Source organism: Salvelinus fontinalis, chromosome 14 (assembly GCF_029448725.1).
Source record: "Salvelinus fontinalis isolate EN_2023a chromosome 14, ASM2944872v1, whole genome shotgun sequence".
Lineage (NCBI taxonomy): Eukaryota > Metazoa > Chordata > Actinopteri > Salmoniformes > Salmonidae > Salvelinus > Salvelinus fontinalis.
In genome coordinates this window covers 41,651,751-41,675,561 of record NC_074678.1, presented here as the reverse complement: position 1 = coordinate 41,675,561, position 23,811 = coordinate 41,651,751, and the positions used below count along the sequence as shown (strand labels likewise).

General features: G+C 42.4%; 2 protein-coding genes across 2 annotated transcripts in view; one reads left to right on the top strand and one right to left on the bottom strand.

The window, feature by feature from the left end:
- si:ch211-212d10.2 (uncharacterized protein LOC557710 homolog) overlaps window positions 1–13,137 on the top strand; it is a 46,639-nt gene extending 33,502 nt beyond the window's left edge. The window contains exon 3 of the mRNA XM_055861835.1: window positions 12,695–13,137. Within this exon, the coding sequence (XP_055717810.1) occupies window positions 12,695–12,736 (42 nt within the window). The 3' untranslated portion in view covers window positions 12,737–13,137. The remainder of the gene's footprint in view (window positions 1–12,694) is intronic.
- LOC129810871 (yjeF N-terminal domain-containing 3) overlaps window positions 3,764–23,811 on the bottom strand; it is a 78,994-nt gene continuing 58,946 nt past the window's right edge. Inside the window, exons 2-6 of the mRNA XM_055861833.1 lie at window positions 18,312–18,420; window positions 9,080–9,190; window positions 6,859–6,972; window positions 6,502–6,652; window positions 3,764–4,518 (exon numbers count right to left, since the gene is read on the bottom strand). Of these exons, the coding sequence (XP_055717808.1) occupies window positions 4,322–4,518; window positions 6,502–6,652; window positions 6,859–6,972; window positions 9,080–9,190; window positions 18,312–18,420 (682 nt within the window). The 3' untranslated portion in view covers window positions 3,764–4,321. The remainder of the gene's footprint in view (window positions 4,519–6,501; window positions 6,653–6,858; window positions 6,973–9,079; window positions 9,191–18,311; window positions 18,421–23,811) is intronic.

Sequence of the window (23,811 nt, the reverse complement as noted above, 5' to 3'; positions counted from 1 at the left end):
AGACATGCTTGTGAGATGGAATGCACTGAATAGTTGCAATGCATCATTAGCAATTGTAATGATGTTTAGGAATGATTGTGTAAAAGTCCCTCAAGCAGGCAGGATAATTCCATGCAGATCTGTAAAAAAAATCTGTTCTAGTCTACCCTCTCACTTAGATGATCTGCCCTTAGTTTCATATCACTGAAATCCAGAGCAGCCTGGTGATGAACTGTATGAGAACATGTCTCCTCAATGACATTAGTATTGGTTATTTTAGTGATAATGCCAGAGAAGCCGGTGGGATATACAGTACTGGCACGGGTGTTGTTCGTGGAGGGCCGGCAAACCGTGCTAATATATCCTCCAAACACCGGCTTCGAGGGCATTATCACTTTTATACAACAGGTTATCAACATATTCAAATAATGATTGACATATTTTCATTAAAATATTTTTTTTGATTATATTATTCAGACTATTTCATCCTTCCATGAGATATAGTCCCGACACAAAGCTAGGGTTGCTACCCAACTCCGCTGGTCGTTCGTTCTATCGGTTCGGTTGCCAGAGACGCGACCCAGTCGTTAAGTCTTTTTGTTCTGTATTTATGGATGCGACCCAGTCATTCGGTATAACTGTTCTATTGCCATACTGTCAGGCAATGTTCTTATCCCTTGCTTGCTATCTATCCAACTACTGCTAACTTACAGCCCCGTCAACCAGTGCAGCCAGAATAACAGCAAAGTAGCTGCATTTGTTCAAGCTGTTTTCTAGTGACATTTATTTGGATACATCCATAACAATGAGCCAATGATGTTCGATATCACCTGGCATAGAAAATGTGTTCTCTCGTCAGGACACTGTTGTTCAGAGGAGCTAGCCAACAACACAGCAACACAATCACTTCAAACTGAAGCTGGAAAGACTGCAAAGTAGCTGCATTTAGTTTTGTTTTGTATATATCCATGAAATGATGCTGATTCATGATTGACTGGCTGAGAAAAGTCTAGACACTGTCAGAGAGACCGAGGCCGTGTCTAGACTTGACAGTTCATGCAGCTTTAGTATTCTGATCATAGAGTTCTGATCATGGAATTCCGAACGCGTCATGCATCTACACCTACATCTAAATGTGTCTACCGTGTCCACAGTGTGTCCGGATTCCCTTTTCCTACGCTATATTCAAATGCCAGTATGCATTCTACAAACGGTGGAATAGGCTAAATATGATAACCCAACAACGACTGTTGGCAGTAGCTAACTACTGTAGCTAACTAGCCAGCTAACTTTTGTAGCTAGCCAACAACCTAGCAAGCAACACTAAAGGGATTGCAAACGGGTTAGGATTTGAGGCTAGCAAACACTTTCCTCACACACTAGGAACATATTTCCTCCAATGTTGTAATGAATTGGTGCCTCTCGGTCCCAAAGCACAAGTTTTCTGGAGACTTGTGGAAGGAGTGCTGATGACCTCGCCCACTGTTTGTGCTTTCGGTAGCCTGATTGCATCCAGACTGAGAAGAAATCTGCACACAATGCATCCATGACCACCTCCTGAAGTGGTCAGCTAGATCTGAACACAATGCGACTTTTGTGTGTATAGACCCGTCTTTTCAATGCGATCTTTGTGTTCTGATAGCAGAAGTTGCATGTATGTGTCAAGTGTAGACACGACCAGACAGCAAGGTTTATACAAATCTCCGCTATTGAAACCCAATTGCTAGTCTAAAAGAAATGGGAGATAATGTCTAGATGCTTTTTATAGTGGAGATCAAGTTTATAAATTGTCTGGCTGGGCTGATGAGACAGTGGATTGCACAGTGAGATGGAACAGAGTAAATAGGCATTTCAACGTCATAGCTTTAGCCGGTGGTAACTTGTGGAATAGACACCGGCTGGAATGAGGTTTTAACCAATCTGCGTCCAGGATTAGACCCACCTGTTGAATAATATATCTTAATTCTCTTCCACCCTCTAAAGACTTTGAACTTTTAAAACTTTGAATATCCTTAATTTAACATCAATAACTTAAATATATTAAAAAGTGTCTCTGAAAATGCAGAGGATCAGAATGAAAAATATGAGGTGTAAATGTTCAGCTGTACTCCAAAAGCCTCTGGGCTCTTTGCTCTTGACAGGTTAACACCAATGTTAATTAAGGGATCAACATTCCAACACTATGACTTCCTACACACGGCGCTAACACTTAGAGGACACTGCAGGGTTTGCTATATATACACTAGCTCGTATATAAACAGTCCTGTACCCCATTTACATCCCTTCACTGGCCTATTATAAACATGTTTAGAGACAGGTCAAAATGATGAGACATTCCTCATCAACTAATTACCACTACACTGCTTTTTGTTTACCAGATTGGTTCCCAAATGTAATTCAGTTGTAAACCAATAAACCAGACACCTTGTTTTACTGTAGCATCCCAAATATAAAAAAGGCCTCCCAAATTCATTCAGAATATGAAAAAAGGCCTCCCCAAATTCATACAGAATATGAAAAAAGGCCTCCCCAAATTCATACAGAATATGAAAAAAGGCCTCCCCAAATTCATGCAGAATATGAAAAAAGGCCTCCCCAAATTCATGCAGAATATGAAAAAAGGCCTCCCCAAATTCATGCAGAATATGAAAAAAGGCCTCCCCAAATTCATACAGAATATGAAAAAAGGCCCCCCCAAATTCATACAGAATATGAAAAAAGGCCTCCCCAAATTCATGCAGAATATGAAAAAAGGCCTCCCCAAATTCATACAGAATATGAAAAAAGGCCCCCCCAAATTCATACAGAATATGAAAAAAGGCCCCCCCAAATTCATGCAGAATATGAAAAAAGGCCTCCCCAAATTCATGCAGAATATGAAAAAAGGCCTCCCCAAATTCATGCAGAATATGAAAAAAGGCCTCCCCAAATTCATGCAGAATATGAAAAAAGGCCTCCCCAAATTCATACAGAATATGAAAAAAGGCCCCCCCAAATTCATACAGAATATGAAAAAAGGCCCCCCCAAATTCATACAGAATATGAAAAAAGGCCCCCCCAAATTCATACAGAATATGAAAAAAGGCCCCCCCAAATTCATACAGAATATGAAAAAAGGCCTCCCCAAATTCATACAGAATATGAAAAAAGGCCTCCCCAAATTCATACAGAATATGAAAAAAGGCCTCCCCAAATTCATGCAGAATATGAAAAAAGGCCTCCCCAAATTCATGCAGAATATGAAAAAAGGCCTCCACAAATTCATACAGAATATGAAAAAAGGCCTCTCAAATGGATATGACACAAGTTCTGATTTCACTCCATCGACTCTGGTTTCAGAGAGGAGAGTTATTCAGGAAATGATTCAGCATGTAATATAATCTGTTTAATCTCCTGTCTGATCTCCTCCAACAGTATCTGAGGCTTTGTATGGATTTGCATAGTTTACTGTGTGATCTCTATAGTTATAAAGCATACTGGCAATTTCATCCACCAACACAGTATAGATTCTACCAAGTTTTCACTCCTGTGGAAGATTTAGAGCTCTATTCAATCTGTAATCCATGATAGAAATATCAAGGTAATTTACGATTGAGCCAACATATGCCGTGTTTACCGTGTATGTAGTCTCCGCTAAGGCAGGAAAATTACTTTAATTTCAATCACGCTGTACAGTTGAACTTCTGAGATGCGGATTGAATAGAGCCCTTTACTGTCATGATTACCTTTAAATCTTGTCAGCTGTCATCTTTCCTACATCGAATCACATAGAAATCAAAACAAATAACGACTAAATTAGATATTTTATTGGACAAAGAGTTAACTCTACAACTGCCAATCAATGAACAGGTGTTACTTGGATTAAGGAAATGCAGTAGTGTAGACTGAATAAAATAAAATAAAAATAAAAAACAGCTGATGGAAAGTACAGTTCTGGGACCCAAAAACCAAGCATTCTTCAATAAGAAAAACGAAACTAAAAAAATAGCACTTAAGTCGAGGGTTGCATTCATCAGTTGAGGCTGAGGGAGAAAGAACATCTTGAAACTATGCTAAGAAGAAATCACAAAAAGGAGAATGGAACTCACATGGAAACTCACATGGAAACTCCTCAAACCATTTCCAAAACAGACATACAACTCAGACCACCCACAGATTCTAAATATCATCTTTCTATTGTATATGAGTGGATTCTGGCTAAGGCGCAACCTCCTTTAGTCTACATCCATTGGAGAGATGGCACATGAACGATAAAGCACAGTAACAATCTATAAAATACAAAACATGTAAATATATTATCCATATTTATCCAAAATGAGGACTGGAGGGTGTACTGTAGATGTTACAGTTCTATAAGACAGTCTGTGCCTGGGTATTCTGGCAGGTTCAGATCGTATTTCTTTTGGATGTCATAAGGCAGGAAGCGTCCTGCTAAGAAGTGCTTCCCCGAGAAGCTGGTGGCGCACTTCTTTGGTGCCGTGAGCGAGATGAGGACGTCTGGATTGATCCCATCTGAGGTCACCTGGTCCACATCCCAACCTTTGACAGACAAACGATGATCACCATTTAAATTCCACCTCCATAGTTCGAGCAACAAATCGGTTGACATCTATTGGCTAAATGTCATGTGACATAACAGCAAGGAGAAAGTGAGTATCTCACTTGATCTTCTCCTTTCAACTTTAAATTGGCATGTTATATCTTACAGATGAGAAACCTGCTTGCAAGCAGCATTCCAAAACAAAAGAAATGGGGAGAGGGTATGATGTAATGGACAGAGCCAGATGCCAAATGGATGTACTACACTAAGCTACATGCTTTACTGTCTCAGTCCATCCAGGTTGACCTTTACCACTCCCAGCTCGACAGTGTTGAGGTTGATCTTACGAGACCTATTGCAGTTGCAAATGTGGTTGTGTATTGTGGTACATGTACAGGCTTTTCTTTTTTTATGACTAATTCATGTTTAGCTCAGAGGTAAACCCCGTTTTGGGCCGTTTTCTGTACATCTGGGGGGGTTAATACAAATGAAATAACTAAAATGTAGTTGTTGTATAAGTGTTCATCTCCCTGAGTCAATACATGTTAGAAACACCTTTCACATCGATTACAGCTGTCAGTCTTCTTGGGTAAATCTATAAGAGCTTTGCACACCTGGATTGTGCAATATTTGCCCATTATTATTTTCAAAAGAATTGTTGGGGATCATGGGAAGACAGGGATTTTCAAGTCTTGCCATAGAGTGGCAGTGGTTAGAGCGTTGGGCCAGTAACTGAAAGGTTTCTGGATCGAATCCCCGAGCTGACAAGGTAAAAATCTGTCGTTCTGCCCCTGAACAAGGCAGTTGGCCTACCGGGGAACAGTGGGTTGTCATTGTAAATAAGAACTGACTTGCCTAGTTAAATAAAGGTTACATTCAAATGTAAAAATAGATTTTCAAGCAGATTTCAGTCAAAACTGTGACTTGGCCACTCAGGAACATTCACTGTCTTGTTGGTAAGCAACTCCAGTGTAGATTTGGCCTTGTGTTGTAGGTTATTCTCCTACTGAAAGGTGAATTCCTCTCCTAGTGTCTTGTATAAAGCAGACTGAAGCAGGTTCTCCTATAGGATTTTGCCTGTGCCTAGCTCCATCGCATTTCTTTTTACCTGGAAAAACTCCCCAGTATTTGCAGATTTCAAGCATACCCATACCATGATGCAGTCACCACCATGCTTGAAAATAAGGAGGCAGTTACTCAGTGATTTGTTGTGTTGGATTTGCCCCAAACATATGGCTTTGCATTTAGACCAAAAAGTGTATTCCTTTGCTGTATTTTTTCCCCAGTATTACTTTAGTGCCTAGTTACAAGATTAATGTTTTGGAATATTTTTATTCTGTATATTTGTATTCTTCTTTTCACTCTGTCATTTAGGTCATTATTGTGGAGTCACTCCAATGTTGTTGATCCATCCTCAGTTTTCTCCCATCACAGCCATTGAACTGTAGTTGTTATAAAATCTCCAATGGCTTCATGGTAACATCCCTTAGCAGTTTCATTCCTGTCCTGCAGCTGGGTTCAAAGGGATGACTATCTTCGATGTGTCTGGGTGGTTTAATATATAATCCACAGCATAATCACACACTTGACCATGTTTAAAGAGATATTAAATGTCTGATGTGTTATTGTTACCCATCTACCAATCACGCCCCTTCTTCATGAGGCTTTTGAAAAGCACCCTGGTCTTTGTCATTTAATCTGTGTTTGAAATTCAATACTTGACTGAGGAAGTCAAATTTGACTCCTGAACTAATTTAGGCTTGCCTAAACAAAGGTTCTGAAAACTTATGCAATGACTATTCTTTTTCGATAAAAATTTTTATTGAAATTTTCTTCCACTTTGATATAACAGTGTATAATGTATTTTTCTTGAACCTAAAAAATGACAAATACATTTTATTTCCACTTTGTAACACAATAAAATGTGATGAAATCCAAGGGGTCTGAATACTTTTGAAAGGCACTGTAGCTCTCAGCCTTACCTGAGGGCATGTCCACACTGGCGATGGGGATCTTGACCTGCTTGAGGGTGACTAGGATGCCAGCATAGGGCTCCTTCACATCTGTGTGGTCAGTCTCTGGCCCCAGGATGGCATCGATCACCAGGTTATAGGCATCGTTGATCAGCTGCACCTGAACATACAACCCAAACTCTGATCAATATCTAGAAAAGAGCTCTACATTATTCTCCCAGCTCCAGCAAGCTCAGCCGGGGCCAAATCCTACAGTGAGATGCAGGTGCTCAACTTGCATAAATCAGTTACACTTGCAAATGTCAAGTTTAATTCAAGGATGAATGTGTCTATAAATGTCTTATAGTCCTTTTTGATGTTGCTCACCTCTGTTGGGAGATAGGAGAGGAATGGGATGTCCATCTTCTCACACTGAACTGTGAAGTCCTGATGAATGGTGTTAGGAGTGCGTTTGGGATAGTAGATGGTGGGCTCGTACTCCTTTTGGAAGGAAGGAGAGAGGCGAGAGCGAGAGGGGAGAAAGAGGGGGAGGGAGAGCGAGAGAGGGGTAGGTAAAGAGAAAGAGAGCGAGAGAGAATGACAGAGAGTCAGAGGAAAGGCACTGTAAGTATATCAAAATGAAGTATAGCAATGAATACATGCCCTCTAACAAGGAGAACATTTATGAGAGGATGTACGTTGCTGTTTTTCCTGCCGTCTCTCTGGTCTGTCTGTGTATAGTAGATCAGGGCTGGATAGATAGACAGACTGACAAGGCTCCCCTCTGATTAGCACAGCGCTGTAGGATGACTGAATTACACCTCCATGGTTAATGATAGACGTTTATGGAAAGCCAGACACCTATGGCTTGTGTTGTTAAACGATGGCCACCCGTGATCTCCACTGCTAATGGACCTCAATCCCAGCAATAAATAGTCTATGTGAAAGGGCCTCAGTGTGCTGCCGCTGTGGTTAAAGTGGAAGGCCTGGCTGGTTAGATGGTTGCGTAAGGAGGAGGTACTGTAAACTAGGCAGTGAGAGGTTCAGGTCTCTCCATCTCTGACTAACTGGCCCTGGTCAGATTCAGATGGGGAAGTGGTCTGTCACTCCAGACGTCAGTCCACACGCTCCTGAGAGACATTAAACCAATCAGACCTCAACATCGGGCCAGAGAGGCCGGGGAACGGGCTACTGACGCTATCTTTCGTTGCTGCAGCTAAAGTACCAAGAGAGAGATGTCCCCTCTGGGTTGGCAGCGACCCCTTTGTGACCCCCTAGTGCCCTGACCTAGAAGAGGTTACATCATCAACGTCAGATAGACCTCAGGGACGGAGGCTCCGTCAGGATGCTCTCTAGCGTCAACAAGCTTCATGGAGCAGGAATACAGGAGACATGAGGACTATGACTACAGGTTACAGACAGGTCACAAGCCTTTTCCTGTTGATGTTAAGCATTCCCGATATTGAACTTCCTCTCCCTGAAGGCTAGCACTCTGTGTTGGCCTTGAAGGAGCATCATCCCTTTAGTCACAGTCCGTTGAGATTCACGTAGTTTTGTGATATTGGAAACAAAGACCACATTGTCGAATCTCGGGGATTCATGTGTCATGTGATAAACAACTTGATTCTTTCAGACGTTGAGGCCAAGGTGTTTTTTCTTCACTAGAAACATAAAATAACCACATAATGTTCTGAAAGAACTGTGGAACATCATGTGCATCGTCCCTTGCGTGAACAACAAGCTGGAATAACGTTCACAGTCATGATGAACCGTATTCAGACCGAATCTGACAAAGATGAACTTTGACTCTTGGATTATTTGTCTATTCCATATGCAATATTTTGGTTTGGCATTTAACAGTGGAAAGAAACAAGGATGCATGCCAAACACATGCTAGCTCGGTGAACACGGATGGCTACTCTCTGTTTAATCTCATCTACAGTTCCCAGATCAGAGCGAAAGACTATGGTCTTATCTGCTGCGGTGCACTGCCTCTTCACAGACAGTCATTTTACAACTTTAACAGATTCTGTCAACATGGTTTTAATCAGAGATATCGACGCTTCATAAATCTGGCATCTCAGACACATATGGAGAAGTTATATAGATACATTCTGTTCCAAGGCAGGGAAACCAAAACACATCTATGGTTTCCACCACATAGAATAAAGATAGTAGATTTTCCTCAGTAGCTCACTTGTAAATCCTTACTCAGATTGTTTTTAGTTAGTGTAGTCGTCTGTAATATTGCAATTAATGCATTTACACCACGGAACAGCATTATCAACAGTGATGCAAACTAATGTGACAATGACATCATGTTACATTACCACTGCCAACTGTAACCAGACAGTATTTAACGAGGGTAACGGTATTTAATGAGGGTCACAATGAAATGATGTCATTGACATTTTCAATCCCGTAATGGATCAATTAATCATGACTCATGATAAATAGATGACTATTTATAGGAGTTTAAATGAAAATCTCCTAATACTGCAATTAAACCCAGGGAACCATTTGTTAACTTCAAACTATTTTCTGATATTGTCCACATGGCCATGTGTGTGTGATGCCTGGCGGGTGAAGTCTATTGTGGTATACTTACGAATATGCGCAGGTGGCGGGCACACACAAGGCCGATGGAGCCATTCTGGTCAGGACCACAGACCACCAACACTGTCGGCTGCTTCTTAGCCAGGGAGGTCAGAGGAAAGGCCTGGAGGGAGGTGATTGAGTGAGTGACGGATGGACGGAGGGAGGGAGACAGAGAGTGAGACAGACATCACCAACTAGCCTAGCAGACTCATTGTCCAGTGGACGGGTCATTCTATCCGCGAGGCTGACCTTCCATCACTGTCAGAGACTCTCTCCTTCGCGTGCCAGGGAGGCCATGCCATGGCCAGGGGAAATGGCACCCAGGTCTTTTTTTAAAGACAGACAGCCCCAAACTCATTAAAATAACCCTGACAGGAATGGAAACAATACCAGAGGCGGACGCCGCAGGATGCTCCCTTTAAATAACACACTACTTTTCCATCAGGCCTGAGCCATGAGTTTCCCCACTAGGCCACTGGCATCTCCAGTTTTACAGGGGCACAGCACATACCCCAGTAAATCTCCTCACACGTCCTTAAATGAGGCAGCAGGTCTCTGCCACTTTCCTGTTGACTTAAGTGGTCTAATCTTCCTCCTCACGCTAGTGGAGGCTGTTGGGAGGAGCTATAGGAGGACGGGCTTATTGTAATGGCTGGAATGGAATAATTGGAACAGGGAGACAAACATGTGGTTTCCATATGTTTGATGTGTTCAATACCGTTCCATTTATTCCATTCCAGCCATTATAAATGTGCCCATCCTCCTATAGCTCCTCCAACCAGCCTCCTCTGCTTCACACACACCTAAATAGAACCAGTGGGGGAGTGAATCATGTAGCTAGTGTTGCTAGCTACATCACAGCCAAGAGTGTCTCACCTCACCCCACAATGCCTTCACCAAACCAAATGTTGGGTAAAGGCCGCTATAACCGGAACTCTAAATGGAGGGGTACATTACTGTGCAACAAATGGAGCCGTACTCTAATTGCAGTATTCAATTAATACAGACTTGAAAGCATTAATTACAGTAATGATGCTGGGAGAGGGGAGACAGCAGCCATTATCTCTAACATAAATGTTCTGTCTGGGAGCAGATACACTCTAAATTAGATGGAAGAAGGATGGTAATGACAGCTCGGGCCCATGAGTCGGAAGCGAGAGATAGGCTCCATTTTCTTATCTGCGTGGCTGAAACAGTTTCCTGGTGTATCTCCCACTGTGCAACAGGATTATGACGTGTGTGTCTCGCTGCATTGATGTGATGACACCCTCTCTGACCTGTTCCCCTGAGGTAAATGCTAACGCTAATAAGCACAATATAATGACCGGGCATCTTTGATAGGAGTGGAAGTGGCATTCAATATGAACATACTGTGCAGTGGGAAACCTGAGTGCCTTTTACAGCAGCATCCTAACTGTCTCATCTCACCTTGTTCTAGGATTAGGATTTGTGCAATAACAGAGTGATTAAAGAGTTAATGTCAATAATGCACATCCAGTGGGAAACCAGAACAAGCTAGTTTTAGAGGAGCACGATAACCTGGTCTGGGTTTGGCTTCTCTGTTTATCTGGCAGGGCCCTTCTGCCCAGCTCCTGGCTTCTATCTGGAGGAATGCTAATACAGTGCATTTGGAAAGTATTCAAACCCTTTGACTTTTTCCACGTTTTGTTATGTTACAGCCTTATTCCAATTTTTTTTTTTTTATTATAATAATTACAAATCTCAATTTATCCACAATACCCCATCATGACAAAGCGAACAGGTTACCTTATTTACATCAGTATTCAGACCCTTTGCTATGAGACTCAAAATTGAGCTCAGGTGCATCCTGTTTCCATTGATCATCCATGACATGTTTCTACAACTTGATTGGAGTCCACATGTGGTAAATTCAATTGATTGAACATGATTTGGAAAGGCACACACCTGTTTATATAAGGTCCCACAGTTGACAGTGCATGTCAAGGCAAAAACCAAGCCATGAGGTCGAAGAGATTGTCCATAGAGCTCTGAGACAGGATTGTGTTGAGGCACAGATCTGGGGAAAGGTACAAAAAAAAAATCTGCAGCGTTGAAGGTACCCAAGAACTCAGTGGCCTCCATCATTCTTAAATGGAAGAAGTTTGGAACAACCAAGACTGTTCCTAGGGCTGGCCGTCCGGCCAAACTGAGCATCAGGGGAGAAGAGCCTTGGTCAAGGAAGTGACCAAGAAGCCGATGGTCACTGACAGAGCTCCAGAGTTCCTCTGTGGAGATGGGAGAACCTTCCAGAAGGACCACTATCTCTGCAGTACTCCATACTCAATCAGGCTTTTATGGTAGAGTGGCCAGACGGACATGACAGCCTGCTTGGAGTTTGCCAAAAGGCACCTTAAGGCCAGGCACCACGGGCTAATAGGGATTTTTTTCCTTTACTCTCATCAGACTGAAACGTTACCAGTTAGAAGTATACATAAATACAATATATTATTGTATTACAAGTTTTATTTATAAAATAAAAAAAATATGCAAATAGGCAAACCCTCCTTAAATGGCGCTAACCTGCTATTTAACACATTGCTTCAAGGCAGGTTTTTTGTTTTATTGTGAAAAGACACTCAATGGTCAGACTTTTACAGATCAGTTTATCAAAATATTGTAATTTCATTTAATTATTTAAAAAATCAATTCACATGTATAACGGATGCATATTTTGCATATATTTACCCATAACATGACACTTAAAATCAAAACGACACAAGATATAAAAAAAGCCTCTAAATATGACTATAAGACCTAAGAACCTGTGTGTGGAATAATGTGAATGCACGTCCTTTGAAGACTGAGAAAAATGAATTGGCGCACGGGGAACATGTCATTTTCTAAAAATGGTTGATAAAGATATGCTAATGCAATTAAAATGTACTTTCCATAAATATGACCATTTATGACACATTAATTAAACTCTTGTGTATAGATATCTTCTAAATGGACAAATAAACATAAAATATACATTTGACAAATACATTAGCACATTTGATACATTTGCTTCAAGCAATAGAGCATATGCTTTGAATACTGGTGTTTTGGGCAAATTCTCATATCACTTTGCTCAATTTGTCACATACAAGGATTTTGTATGGCTGTTGAAATGTGAAGAACATGAATCAGCTATGCCTGCCCCATATGTAAGGCCCTCTGAGTTGTTGCTGGTGCCGCTTTACTCTCTTGACTGTGTCATGGGACCTGCGCCTACGCTTGGCACACTCCGTTGAAGCAACATCAGCTCTCACAACACGCCTCGCATCCTCCTCTCTGATTGCGTCCAGTGTCAAAGTGCTGTCAAGCCACAATTTGTTCATCACATTTGATATAGCAGTGGCTCCCTCATTGAATGTGGTTACTGCCATACTGCCTGCCCCATCAATGTGACTTTGCCCACAAAGACAGTTTTGGGGTATCGCGACCATATTACAGAGTTCAGACATCCATTTGCATTCTGGGTTCCTCTGTGTTACATTCTTTTGAGGACGTTATCATTTGACAACCTATGATATACAGGTACCATTTTCTGTGCAACCTCTCTATTAAAAAATGTACGGCCTCTAAGATTTTTGTGACTGAGTGGATCTTCACTATTTTCCAGGGCTCGCTGGTACCAGCACCAATGCACACACCCATCCCGTAGTTGGAAGGGAATCCTCTCGTGCCAAGTGCCATCAAAGGATACATTAAGGTCTATGATGGCATCCTCAGGTCTATATCTGCACATGCTCTTCTAATTATCTTTGCAGCACTCTGACTGTAGCCCTCTCTGAATCTCTGCAACTAAAGAGGGGGGATAAAGTACTTGTCTGTCTGTCGACATCAGTCATAACTGCAGGACTAAATATCAGCATATTACCCAATGTTAATATTAGCATCTATTTACTTTATGTAAAGCTAATTTCTCACTAATCACATTCGGCTACAGCCCTATGACACTGTAGGCTAATGTGACAGTCTCATTGTATAGTTGTTTTCCTATCATTCTGTTTTGTTCACTTTGAATACATTTGCTGGAGCAAGGAAATAAATATTATTTATACACAGCAAGTCACCTGACAATAACGGACTACTCTCATTTTTATTTATGTGTCACTCTCTGGTCATTTCGCTGATATGAGCTGAGACTCAAGGAAGGAATCCCGAGGACTTTGTTTATTTTCTTTATCTGCATAACCAAGTCCGTGGGCTAGAAGAACCATCCTCACATTTATATCAAATGCCACATCTCCCCTGGAGCACTCCTGCAGCCTGGAGGAAGTGTAAACACTCATCCTAAATGCATCGTGATCACCTCATTCTATCATGACAGAATCCCTGGTTGGTAGGGTCTATGGTGATTTTCAGTCCTGTGTTTAGACACTTAGGGCAAATCAAAGCATGTACAAGTTGGTTTATTTGTGACATGTGGTATAAAAGCCACTGTTGGCTGGCTGATGTCTAGTTGATCGCTGAAAGTTGTCATCTTCATCTCAACTATTTTGCGTCTCAACGTGCTGCTGGGGTCTGCCTCCTCTACCTGAACTGACTCACTTGGCTGATCAGGCACATTGTTTTCTTTCATTCACTGCTTTACTCGCATTGGCTAACTGAGATCGCCTATTTTTATTCACATACTGTAGGTATATTCTTCGAGATTTTCTCATTTTGTCGCTCTTTATGTGGATTCTTCGCGGGAGATATTTTCAAACAAGGAAGTGCTGCGCGGCATTTTAACCAAACAGATTACCGGAAAGGGCCTTTAAATGCCAGTAACCAATATGATGTCAGAAAATGACTCATCTTTCAGCACGAAGCACTACGTCTACACAGGATATAGCCATGTATGGACTAGCTAACTATATTCTCCGGAAAACAAGCCTTTAAGTGATATATGATTCAACATGGAGAGTTTTCAAAATACCATGTTTCATGTTGACCTTCAACCGCTATCAAGAACCACATTTTTGGTAGGTGTAGTTGACATAGTTGGGATAAAATTATACTTTATTTGTATGTATATACATTATTGCCGATTTATCTGTACATTTTATGAAAGTATAGTTGCAAATATCCCAAAATATGTAAATGGATATATTTTGCCTGTGGTGCCTGGCCTTAAGAACTCTCAGACCATGAGAACCAAGATTGAACTATTTGTCCTGAATACCAAGCGGCACGTCTGGAGGAAACCTGGCACCATCCCTATGGTGAAGCATGGTGTTGGCAGCATCATGCTGTGGGGATGTTTTTTAGCGACAGGGACTGGGAGAATAGTAAGGATCGAGTGAAAGATGAATTGAGCAAAGTACAGAGAGATCCTTGATGAAAACCTACTCCAGGGTGCTCAGGACTTCAGACTGGTGTAAAGGTTCACCTTCCAACAGGACAACGACCGTAAGCACACAGACAAGACAATGCAGGTGTGGCTTTGGGACAAGTCTCTGAATGTCCTTGAATGACCCAGCCAGAGCCTGGACTTGAACGTGATTGAACATCTCTGGAGAGACCTGAAAATACCTGTGCAGCGACACTCCCCATCCAACCTGATAGAGCTTGAGAGGATCTGCAGAGGAGAATTCGAGAAACTCCCCAAATACAGGTGTGCCAAGCTTCATATCGAAGAAGACTTGAAGCTGTAATCCCTGCCAAAGGTGCTTCCACAAAGTACTGAGTAAAGTGTCTGAATACTTGCCAAGAATGTGCAAAGCTGTCATCAAGGCAAAGGGTGGCTACTTTAAAGAATCTAAAATATATTCTGATTTGTTGAACACTTTTTTGGTACTATATTTTTTCTTATGTGTTATTTCACAATGCAGAAAATAGTAAAAATAAAGAAAAAAAGTGAATGAGTAGGTGTGTCCAAACGTTTGACTGGTACTGTATGTTAATGTGATATGTCAATACATTTTTTTTTTTTGCCAAAATTTCTATTTCAAAATTTCTAAAAACCTGTTTTTGCTTTGTTATGAGTTATTGTATGTATATTGATGAGGAAGGGAAAAAACAATTGAATCAATTTTAGAATAAGGCTGTAACGTAACAAAATGTTGAAAACATCAAGGGGTCTGAATACTTTCCAAATGCACTGTATGTCAGCTCACCAGGCTCCTCAGTCTTATCCTCACACATACACATGCACGCACACATAGTACACACAGGAGCAATGACTGTATTGCCTCCCATACACCCGTAGTAATGAGAGACATCTGCTCTTGTCCACCTGACATTCACACACTACTGCAACACACACACACACACACGTCTCACTATACATAGACACACACACATAAATACCTTCATACATAAACTACCGTTCAAAAGTTTGGGGTCACTTAGAAATGTTCTTGTTTTTGAAATAATAGCACATTTTTTGTCCATTAAAATAACATCAAATTGATACAGTGTAGACATTGTTAATGTTGTAAATGACTATTGTAGCTGGAAACGGCAGATTTTTTATGGATTATCTACATAGGTGTACAGAGGCCCATTATCAGCAACCATCACTCCTGTGTTCCAATGGCACGTTGTGTTAGCTAATCCAAGTTTATCATTTTAAAAGGCTAATTGATCATTAGAAAACCCTTTTGCAGTTATGTTAGTACAGCTGAAAACTGTTGTACTGATTAAAGAAGCAATAAAATGGGCCTTCTTTAGACTAGTTGAGTATCTGGAGCATCAGCATTTGTGGGTTCGATTACAGGCTCAAAATGTCCAGAACTTTCTTCTGAAACTCGTCAGTCTATTCTTGTTCTGAGAAATGAAGGCTATTCCATGCGAGAAATTGCCAAGAAACTGAAGATCTCATGCAATGCTGTGTACTACTCCCTTCACAGAACAGCACAAACTGGCACTAACCAGAATAGAAAGAGGAGTGGGAGGCCCCGGTCACAACTGAGCAAGAGGACAAGTACATTAGAGTGTCTAGTTTGAGAAACAGACACCTCACAAGTACTCAACTAGCAGCTTCATTAAATAGTACCCGCAAAACACCAGTCTCAACATCAACAGTGAAGAGGCGACTCCGGGATGCTGGACCTTCTAGTCAGAGTTGCAAAGAAAAAGCCATATCTCATACTGGCCAATAAAAATAAAAGATTAAGATGGGAGAAAGAACACAGACACTGGACAGAAGAACTCTGCCTATTCATTACACAGGTGCACCTTGTGCCGGGGACAATAAAAGGCCACTCTAAAATGTGTAGTTTTGTCACACAACACAGTGTCACAGATGTCTCAAGTTTTGAGGGAGAGTGTAATTGGCATGCAGGCTGCAGGAATATCCACCAGAGCTGTTGCCAGACAATGTAATGTTCATTTCTCTACCATAAGCCACCTCCAACGTTGTCATAGAGAATTTAGCAGTACACCCAACTGGCGCACAACCGCAGACCACGCTAGCCACGCCAGACCCCCACATCTGGCTTCGTCAACTGCGGGATCGTCTCAGACCAGCCACCCAGACTGCTGATGAAACTGAGGAGTATTTCTGTCTGTAATAAAGCCCTTTGTGGAGGAAAACTCATTCTGATTGGCTGGACCTGGCTCCCCAGTGGGTGGGCCTATGCCCTCCCAGGCCGGGGGGGTTTTACTTGGCTCATCGAGCTCTAGCGACTCCTTGTGGCGAGCTGGGTGCCTGCAGGCTCACCTCGGTCATCAGTTGAACGGTGTTTCCTCCGACACATTGGTGCGGCTGGCTTCCGGGTTAAGCAGGCCGTCATGTTTTGGAGGATGCATGACTCGACCTTCGCCTCCCGAGCCTGTTGGGGAGTTGCAGCGATGAGACAAGTCAGAAAATGGGGAGAAAAGGGGGTAAAATAGGAATAAATAAATAAGAATTATGGGTAAAAATTATAAAGTGTAAGAAAAATACATACACAAGGATACACAGACACACACACACACACACACGTGCCCCGCCCCCCCACACACACACATAAATACGGCCGCACACTAATGAAAGCTGCGCAGGATAATGAATATGTTTTACGACGGACATGTTGACATATTGAACACATCCTGAGTAGACAGAACAGGGACCCAGGGACAACACACTCCAGCGTTTACTGCTCCGTGGAAGCGGAAAATTATTTGTCTCCCCAGGTGTTGAAAGGCTTCCCAACCCAGGCTGAACACAGGCGCCGCTCCACACGCACTCCAGCCCAGATCACAGAGGAACACACCGGAGATGGACCCGTCATGGCCCGTGTGGTTGCTGCCGGGGGGATTGGATGTCTTTGGACGTATGGGGGGGGGATTACTTGGTGAAAAATGAATCTATCTGGCAACTGCAACGACTGCAGTGAAATCCCAAAGCCCTACTACTGCACTTTTCTTCAATAACAGTGATGTCATGCATGTGGGTGCAGAAGCCCCAGGCCGATCCGGGCCGAGCCAGGCGCTGTTTGTCTAGCTACGGTATGTGTGCTGCGGCTGTGTCTGCTCTGGCCATGGACCATTGGCTGCTGGTGATAATGGTGGTAAGGGGATGTGGTTGAGGTAATCAGACTTTCTCTCTCTGAAAGGAAAGTGTCTCATATGTCTGGAATCTCAGGGAACATTTATCACACAACACTGGGTGCCCGTGGAGCAAACAACCGCAGGGTTAAACCAGCCAACCGTCTGGTCAAAGGAACCACGTGTGTTCCTGACAGCTCCACAGAGACACACTCCAGACACTGCAGCTGCTACCGCTGACTAGAGGCAGTCTGACTTGGAGAACTTACACACATACTCATTACACACAGAGGCGAACACACACACACACAAACAAGCTAAAAACACACACATGATACATAAGCAGACACATACACGTGCTAACACACACAAGGGTCTGATAAGGGGCATGTGGACTTGCCAGACTGGCTCCCAGCTGAGCAGATCAGTCTCTCATCAGACAATCAGGCCAGATAGTGAACAGAGGCTCTGATGTGCCCCGGGGTTTATGGAGCACAGCATTGTTGAGGGGGACAGTTCTCCCACAACTGTAAATAAACACCCACACTCACTGTTTTTTCAAGAATACAGAGAACAGAACAGTCCCTGTGTGTTCCCTAAATCTCTATTCACAGTTCCTACTGTACATCCCCAGCTATTAGAAAGTTGCATGGTTTTGAAATACTATTAGGTGGAACAGCATCAGAATCTGGGGAATGAGGGATGGATGGATGAAATGGATGAATGGTCCCCAAAAAGGTGATTCTTGGAGAGAGAATAGGGGGATAAGGGGTACATACCTTGGTGATGGCGATGGCACAGGCGTGCCCCCAGATCTCTATGAGCTGCTGCTGGCCAAACCTGTAGTCCCTCAGCAGCTCTGTCTCAATGGCTGCTGTCTCCACTTTACTGTAAGGGAAACACAACACAGAGCATTAGCATCATCAATCAGATTCAGTCAATCACAATTCAATTATATACTGTACGGCAGCACTGTTTATGCATCTCTCAGCAAACTGGAAATAAACCTCAAAAACATATGTTGCTGTGTTGCGTGTTAGATGAAATGCTTGGTTGGAGATTGTCTGAGGCCTGAAGTCTTTCCTTTGAGTGTAAAGACGCTACCAAGTTTAAGTTTATGAAGTAGGTATTTACATGGCTCTGAAAGAGGTACTGTCAGGAACAAAATGATTGCCACCCTTCATAAAGATGAGCAAAAACAACTGTATATAATAAATAATACAAATACTGCGTTCTAAAGTATGAAAATGTTTTACTAATTTAAATTGCTCAGAGAAAGAGATTTAACAAATAATTTAAAAAAAGATAGGAGTCAAGATTATTGGCACCCCTTTCTTTCAGTACTGCAGCACCCTAACCTTGCGAGGTTAACGACACAGTCTTTTTCTAAAATGTTTAATGAGATTACAGAAGAAATTTGGAGGGATCTTAGATCGTTCCTCCATACAGAATCTTTACAGATCCTTGATATCCTTCGTCTGAGCTTATGGACTCGTCTCTTCAATCAAAACCAAAGGTTTTTAATGGGGTTCAAGTCCAGAGACTTTTTTCAATTAACTATTCCTTTGTGGATGTTGATGTGAGCTTGGGGTTGTCGTCTTGCTGGAAGATCCACTTGCGGCCAACTGCCAGCCTCTTGGCAGAGGCAACCAGGTTTTGACTATAATGTCATGGTACTTGGTAAAGTTCATGATGCCGTTGACCTTAACAAGGGTCACAAGACCAGTGGAAGCAAAATAGCCCCATAACATCAAAGATGCACCACCATATTTTACCGTAGGTATGAGGTATTTTTCTGTATAGGCTTCTGTTTTTCGACACCAAAGCCACCATTGGTGTGTGTGGCCAAAGAGCTCTATTTTCATGTCATCTGACCATAGCACCACCTGGAGTTTGATAAACGGCATTTGCACTTGGATTTGAACCGCTGCATGGTCAATTATGAATTAGGTAGTTGCATGGCTCTGAGACAGGTATATGTCAAGGCTTAAAGTTGAAACAGACTGTAAACTGATGTCAATATACTGGGGTGTGCTCGTTAAACCAGAGAGGGAAAAGGAGCATTGAAAACCGATCCTACAGTAGCTACATGGCACCGCATGTGCTTGCTTGAGTGCGTGTGTGTGCAGTATGTGCCTCATTTATGTGTGTGTGTGAATTCTGGATGCATTGTTTCTGTGCTATTTATCATTCTGTGCGTGCTGGCTGTGTGACTAATGCTGCTGTAACAGAGCGAGGGAGGTTGGCCTGCTGGTTTGCTGCTGGTTTGGCCGGTCAGGTTTTAGTCTGGCTGTGTGTGTCACAGTGGGGCTTGGCCTTGGACAGGTGACAGGGACACTGCTACTGATATGTCCCCTCTCATCCACTACGTGAAAAGATCCTATAAGGCACAGGTGTCAAACTCATTCCACGGGGGGCCGAGTGTCTACGGGTTTTCGCTCCTCCCTTGTACTTGATTGATGAATTAACATCACTAATTAGTTAGGAACTCCCCACACCTGGTTGTCTAGGGCTTTATTGAAAGGAAAAACCAAAAACCTGCAGACACTAGGCCCTCCGTGGAATGAGTTTGACACCCCTGCTATAAGGCAACAAAAAAATGGCTTGTGTTGTCTGCACGTGAGCTGCTGTAGGCACACAGAAAGTACAGTATTCCTTATCACACTAGGGACACCTGGTGGAGAGCTGGAGTACTACATCACAACTTTCTCTGACTACGATGGAGAACATTATAATCGAAGCATATTGTATGATAGCATATCTAAATGGAGATGTTTATAAGCTGTAATAATTCAACACATTTTATTAGAGTGAGAATTGATCGATGCAGTCACAACATTCTAATAACAACAGTCAGTAATGTCGATGTCCTATTTGCCCAAATGTTCGCAGATAAAAAATGTGCATGTGTTACCAAGACAACATAGATTCATTTAGTTTGCATGAGTTGAGCAGAGAAAGAGAGAGGGGAAGGAGAGAAAGATCATTTCCATCAATATACTGTGGAAGCAGCAGGATCGAAACATTTCGAACCTCTCCAGCTATAGAGCTAACGGTCAGTTTATGTGTGTGCGTGTTTGCACGCGGGTGTGTCACTGCTGCTTGCCCATGTATTGCATCACGTGTTTGCCTCTAAGGCGACATTTGTGTTTCCAGCAGGAGTATTTTTGTTTACAGCCTAATCTGTGTCAGCTGATGCTTTGCTCTCACACATACAATATAAAGGAGCACAAATAATCTCTTCTTCTCATAACCCTTTTAATCCTCTATTTGTGACTACAGAGACAATCTAAAGCACGTGACAGCATTAGGACTCAATTCAATCCATAGCGCTGAAGATCTGCTTTATAGCGCGATTGACAATTAAAGGCAATGTTCCCACAGTCGCAGAGATTGCATTCAAGGTAAACGCTGCATATGTCGGATCAATTGGAAATTACTTTTAAATGTGAACCGCACTGCAATGCTGATGTTCTGTGCTATGGATTGAATCGAGCCCCTTGGCAGCACAACAATGACCTTGGAAGCTCAACAGTGACTAAGGAGTTTGTCTCTGATGTCAAACCTTATTCAGACTTACATCTTATGGCGAAACGCTTTAATAGTTATTTCAGGTCCTCAACAGCTGAAAGTCATATGTTGAAAGCATTTCAAAACGCTATCACCCTGGCAGACAACCCCACATTCACATCTCCTAACCAACAAAACAGATGGTGAAAAGGCACCATCCGAAGAAAATAAATAGCCTGCAGGCTACCAACACACAGGCATCATAAACATAACCTTCTTTCATCATAACCAGAACCTTCATTTCACTGTAACTAGTTGAATGCTAAAGGTTGGCCAGGCGTTCCCTTCTCTTGTGGCTCTAGGATCACTGTGTTAAAACCCACCTCGTCCAACAGGGCTTTTGGCATTTAGCTCAGCCAATGGAGCATCATAGCTGTCACCCAGGGCTAGCCTGGGGCCGACTGCCTGGCTCACTGACACATGATGGTCTTTACAAAGATCACCTTTGTCCACTATGTTGGATGGCTGCTCTTATAATAGGACTATAGTACTTTTACAGTAAGCTATGGAGTGAAATTGATCCTTGGTCACTGCCTGTAGGGCTAAATAAAATGTAGAGCTAACCCTTGTCACCTTGGTTAGATGTTGCCCGTAAGCACCAATTTTGGATCAGCTAACCCTCACCCAATCCTAACGTTAACCATTAGGGTGGGGGGGACATAAAACTGACCTAAGATCTGTGTTAGTCTGGGGAACATCATCCTACCCCACTATTTACAGTTCTCTTGGTAGTGAGGAGGTATCACCACTAGGAAGCAGTGTAGAGCATACAGAATGCAAGACCCCTGATCATGGCATCTAGACCAGGCCAAATGGCACCCATATTGAGTGTGCTGGGTACTCCCTGTAGTTCATGTTCCCAGTGAACAGAAAACACACATTAGTACTGTAGTCCTTCAAAAAGTATGTGAACCCTTTGTAATTACCTGCATTTTGGCATAAATTGGTCATAACATTTGATCTGATCTTCATCTAAGTCACAACAATAGACAAATACAGTCTGTTTAAACTAATAACGCACAAACAATTATGCATTTTCATGTCTTTATTGAACACAGCGTGTAAACATTCACAGTACAGGGTGGGAAAAGTATGTGAATCCTTGGATTTAATAACTGGTTGACCCTCCTTTGGCAGCAATAACCTCAATCATATGTTTTCTGTAATTTTCTGCACAACTGTCAGGAGGAATTTTCAACCATTCCTCTTTACAAAACTGTTTCAGTTCAGCAATATTCTTAGGATGTCTGGTGTGAATCGCTCGAGGTCATGCCACAGCATCTCAATCGGGTTGAGGTCAGGACTCCGAATGGGCCACTCCAGAACGCGTATTTCCTTCTGTTGTAGCCATTCTGTTGTTGATTTACTTCTGTGTTTTGGGTCGTTCTCCTGTTGCATCACCCAACTTCTGTTGAGCTTCAATTGGTGGACAAATCGCCTTACATTCTCCTGCAAAATGTCTTAATAAACTTGGGAATTCATCCATCGATGATCGCAAGCTGTCCAGGCCCTAAGGTAGCAAAGCAGCCCCAAACCATGATGCTCCCTCCACCATACTTTACAGTTGGGATGAGGTTTTAATGTTGGTGTGCTGTGCCTTTTTTTCTCCACACAGTGTTGTGTGTTCCTTCCAAACAACTCAACTTTAGTTGAATCTGTCCACAGAATATTTTGCCAGAAGCGCTGTGGAACATCCAGATGCTCTTTTGCGATCTTCAGACTTGCAGCAAAGTTTCTTCCGGCTTCTTCCGTGGTGTCCTCCAATTAATACCATTCTTGTTTAGTGTTTTACATATCGTATCCTCGTCAATAGAGATGTTAGCATGTTCCAAAGATTTCTGTACGTATTTAGCTGACACTCTAGGATTATTCTTAACCTCATTCAGGATTCTGCGCTGTGCTCTTGCAGTCATCTTAGCAGAACAGCCAGGAGAGTAGCAACAGTGCTGAACTTTCTCCATTTACAGACAATTTGTCTTACCGTGGACTGATGAACATCAAGGCTTTTAGAGATACTTTTGTAACCCTTTCCAGCTTTATTCAAGTCAACAATTCTTAATCTTAGGTCTTCTGAGCTCTCTTTTTTTAGAGGCATGGTTCACATCAGACAATGCTTCTTGTGAATAGCAAACTCAAATTTTGCTGTGTTTTGTATAGGACAAGGCAGCTCTAACCAAGATCTTCAATCTCGACTCATTGATTGGACTCCAGGATAGCTGACTCCTGATAGGCTAATGACTTCTCCAAAAGCTATGGGTACACATACTTTTTCTAACCTACACTGTGAATGTTTAAATTATGTATTCAATATAGACAAGAAAAATACAATCATTTGTGTGTTATTAGTTTAAGAACACTGTTTTTGTCTATTGTTGTGATTTTGATCAAGATCAGATCAAATTTGATGACCAATTTTTGCAGGAATCCAGGTAATTCCAAAGGGTTCACATACTTTTGTTTTGCAGGTGTAGCAGCAGAGACAGTAACAAGCTGGAGAGTCCCAGTGTTGGGACACCTCCCTTCCTCCCCTGGAGTCTCCATTCATTTCCCTGTGTGTGTGGTGGCCATGGGTGTCCCCATGGTGTGGCGTTGCTCCACACCACTCAGGCTTTGGCTCAGGGTGCTCAGCTGTGAACAATTGCCTCTTAATCAGCCTGTTTACTTCCACAGCCCCAGCCTGAGGGGAACAGACAGACACACACGCATGTA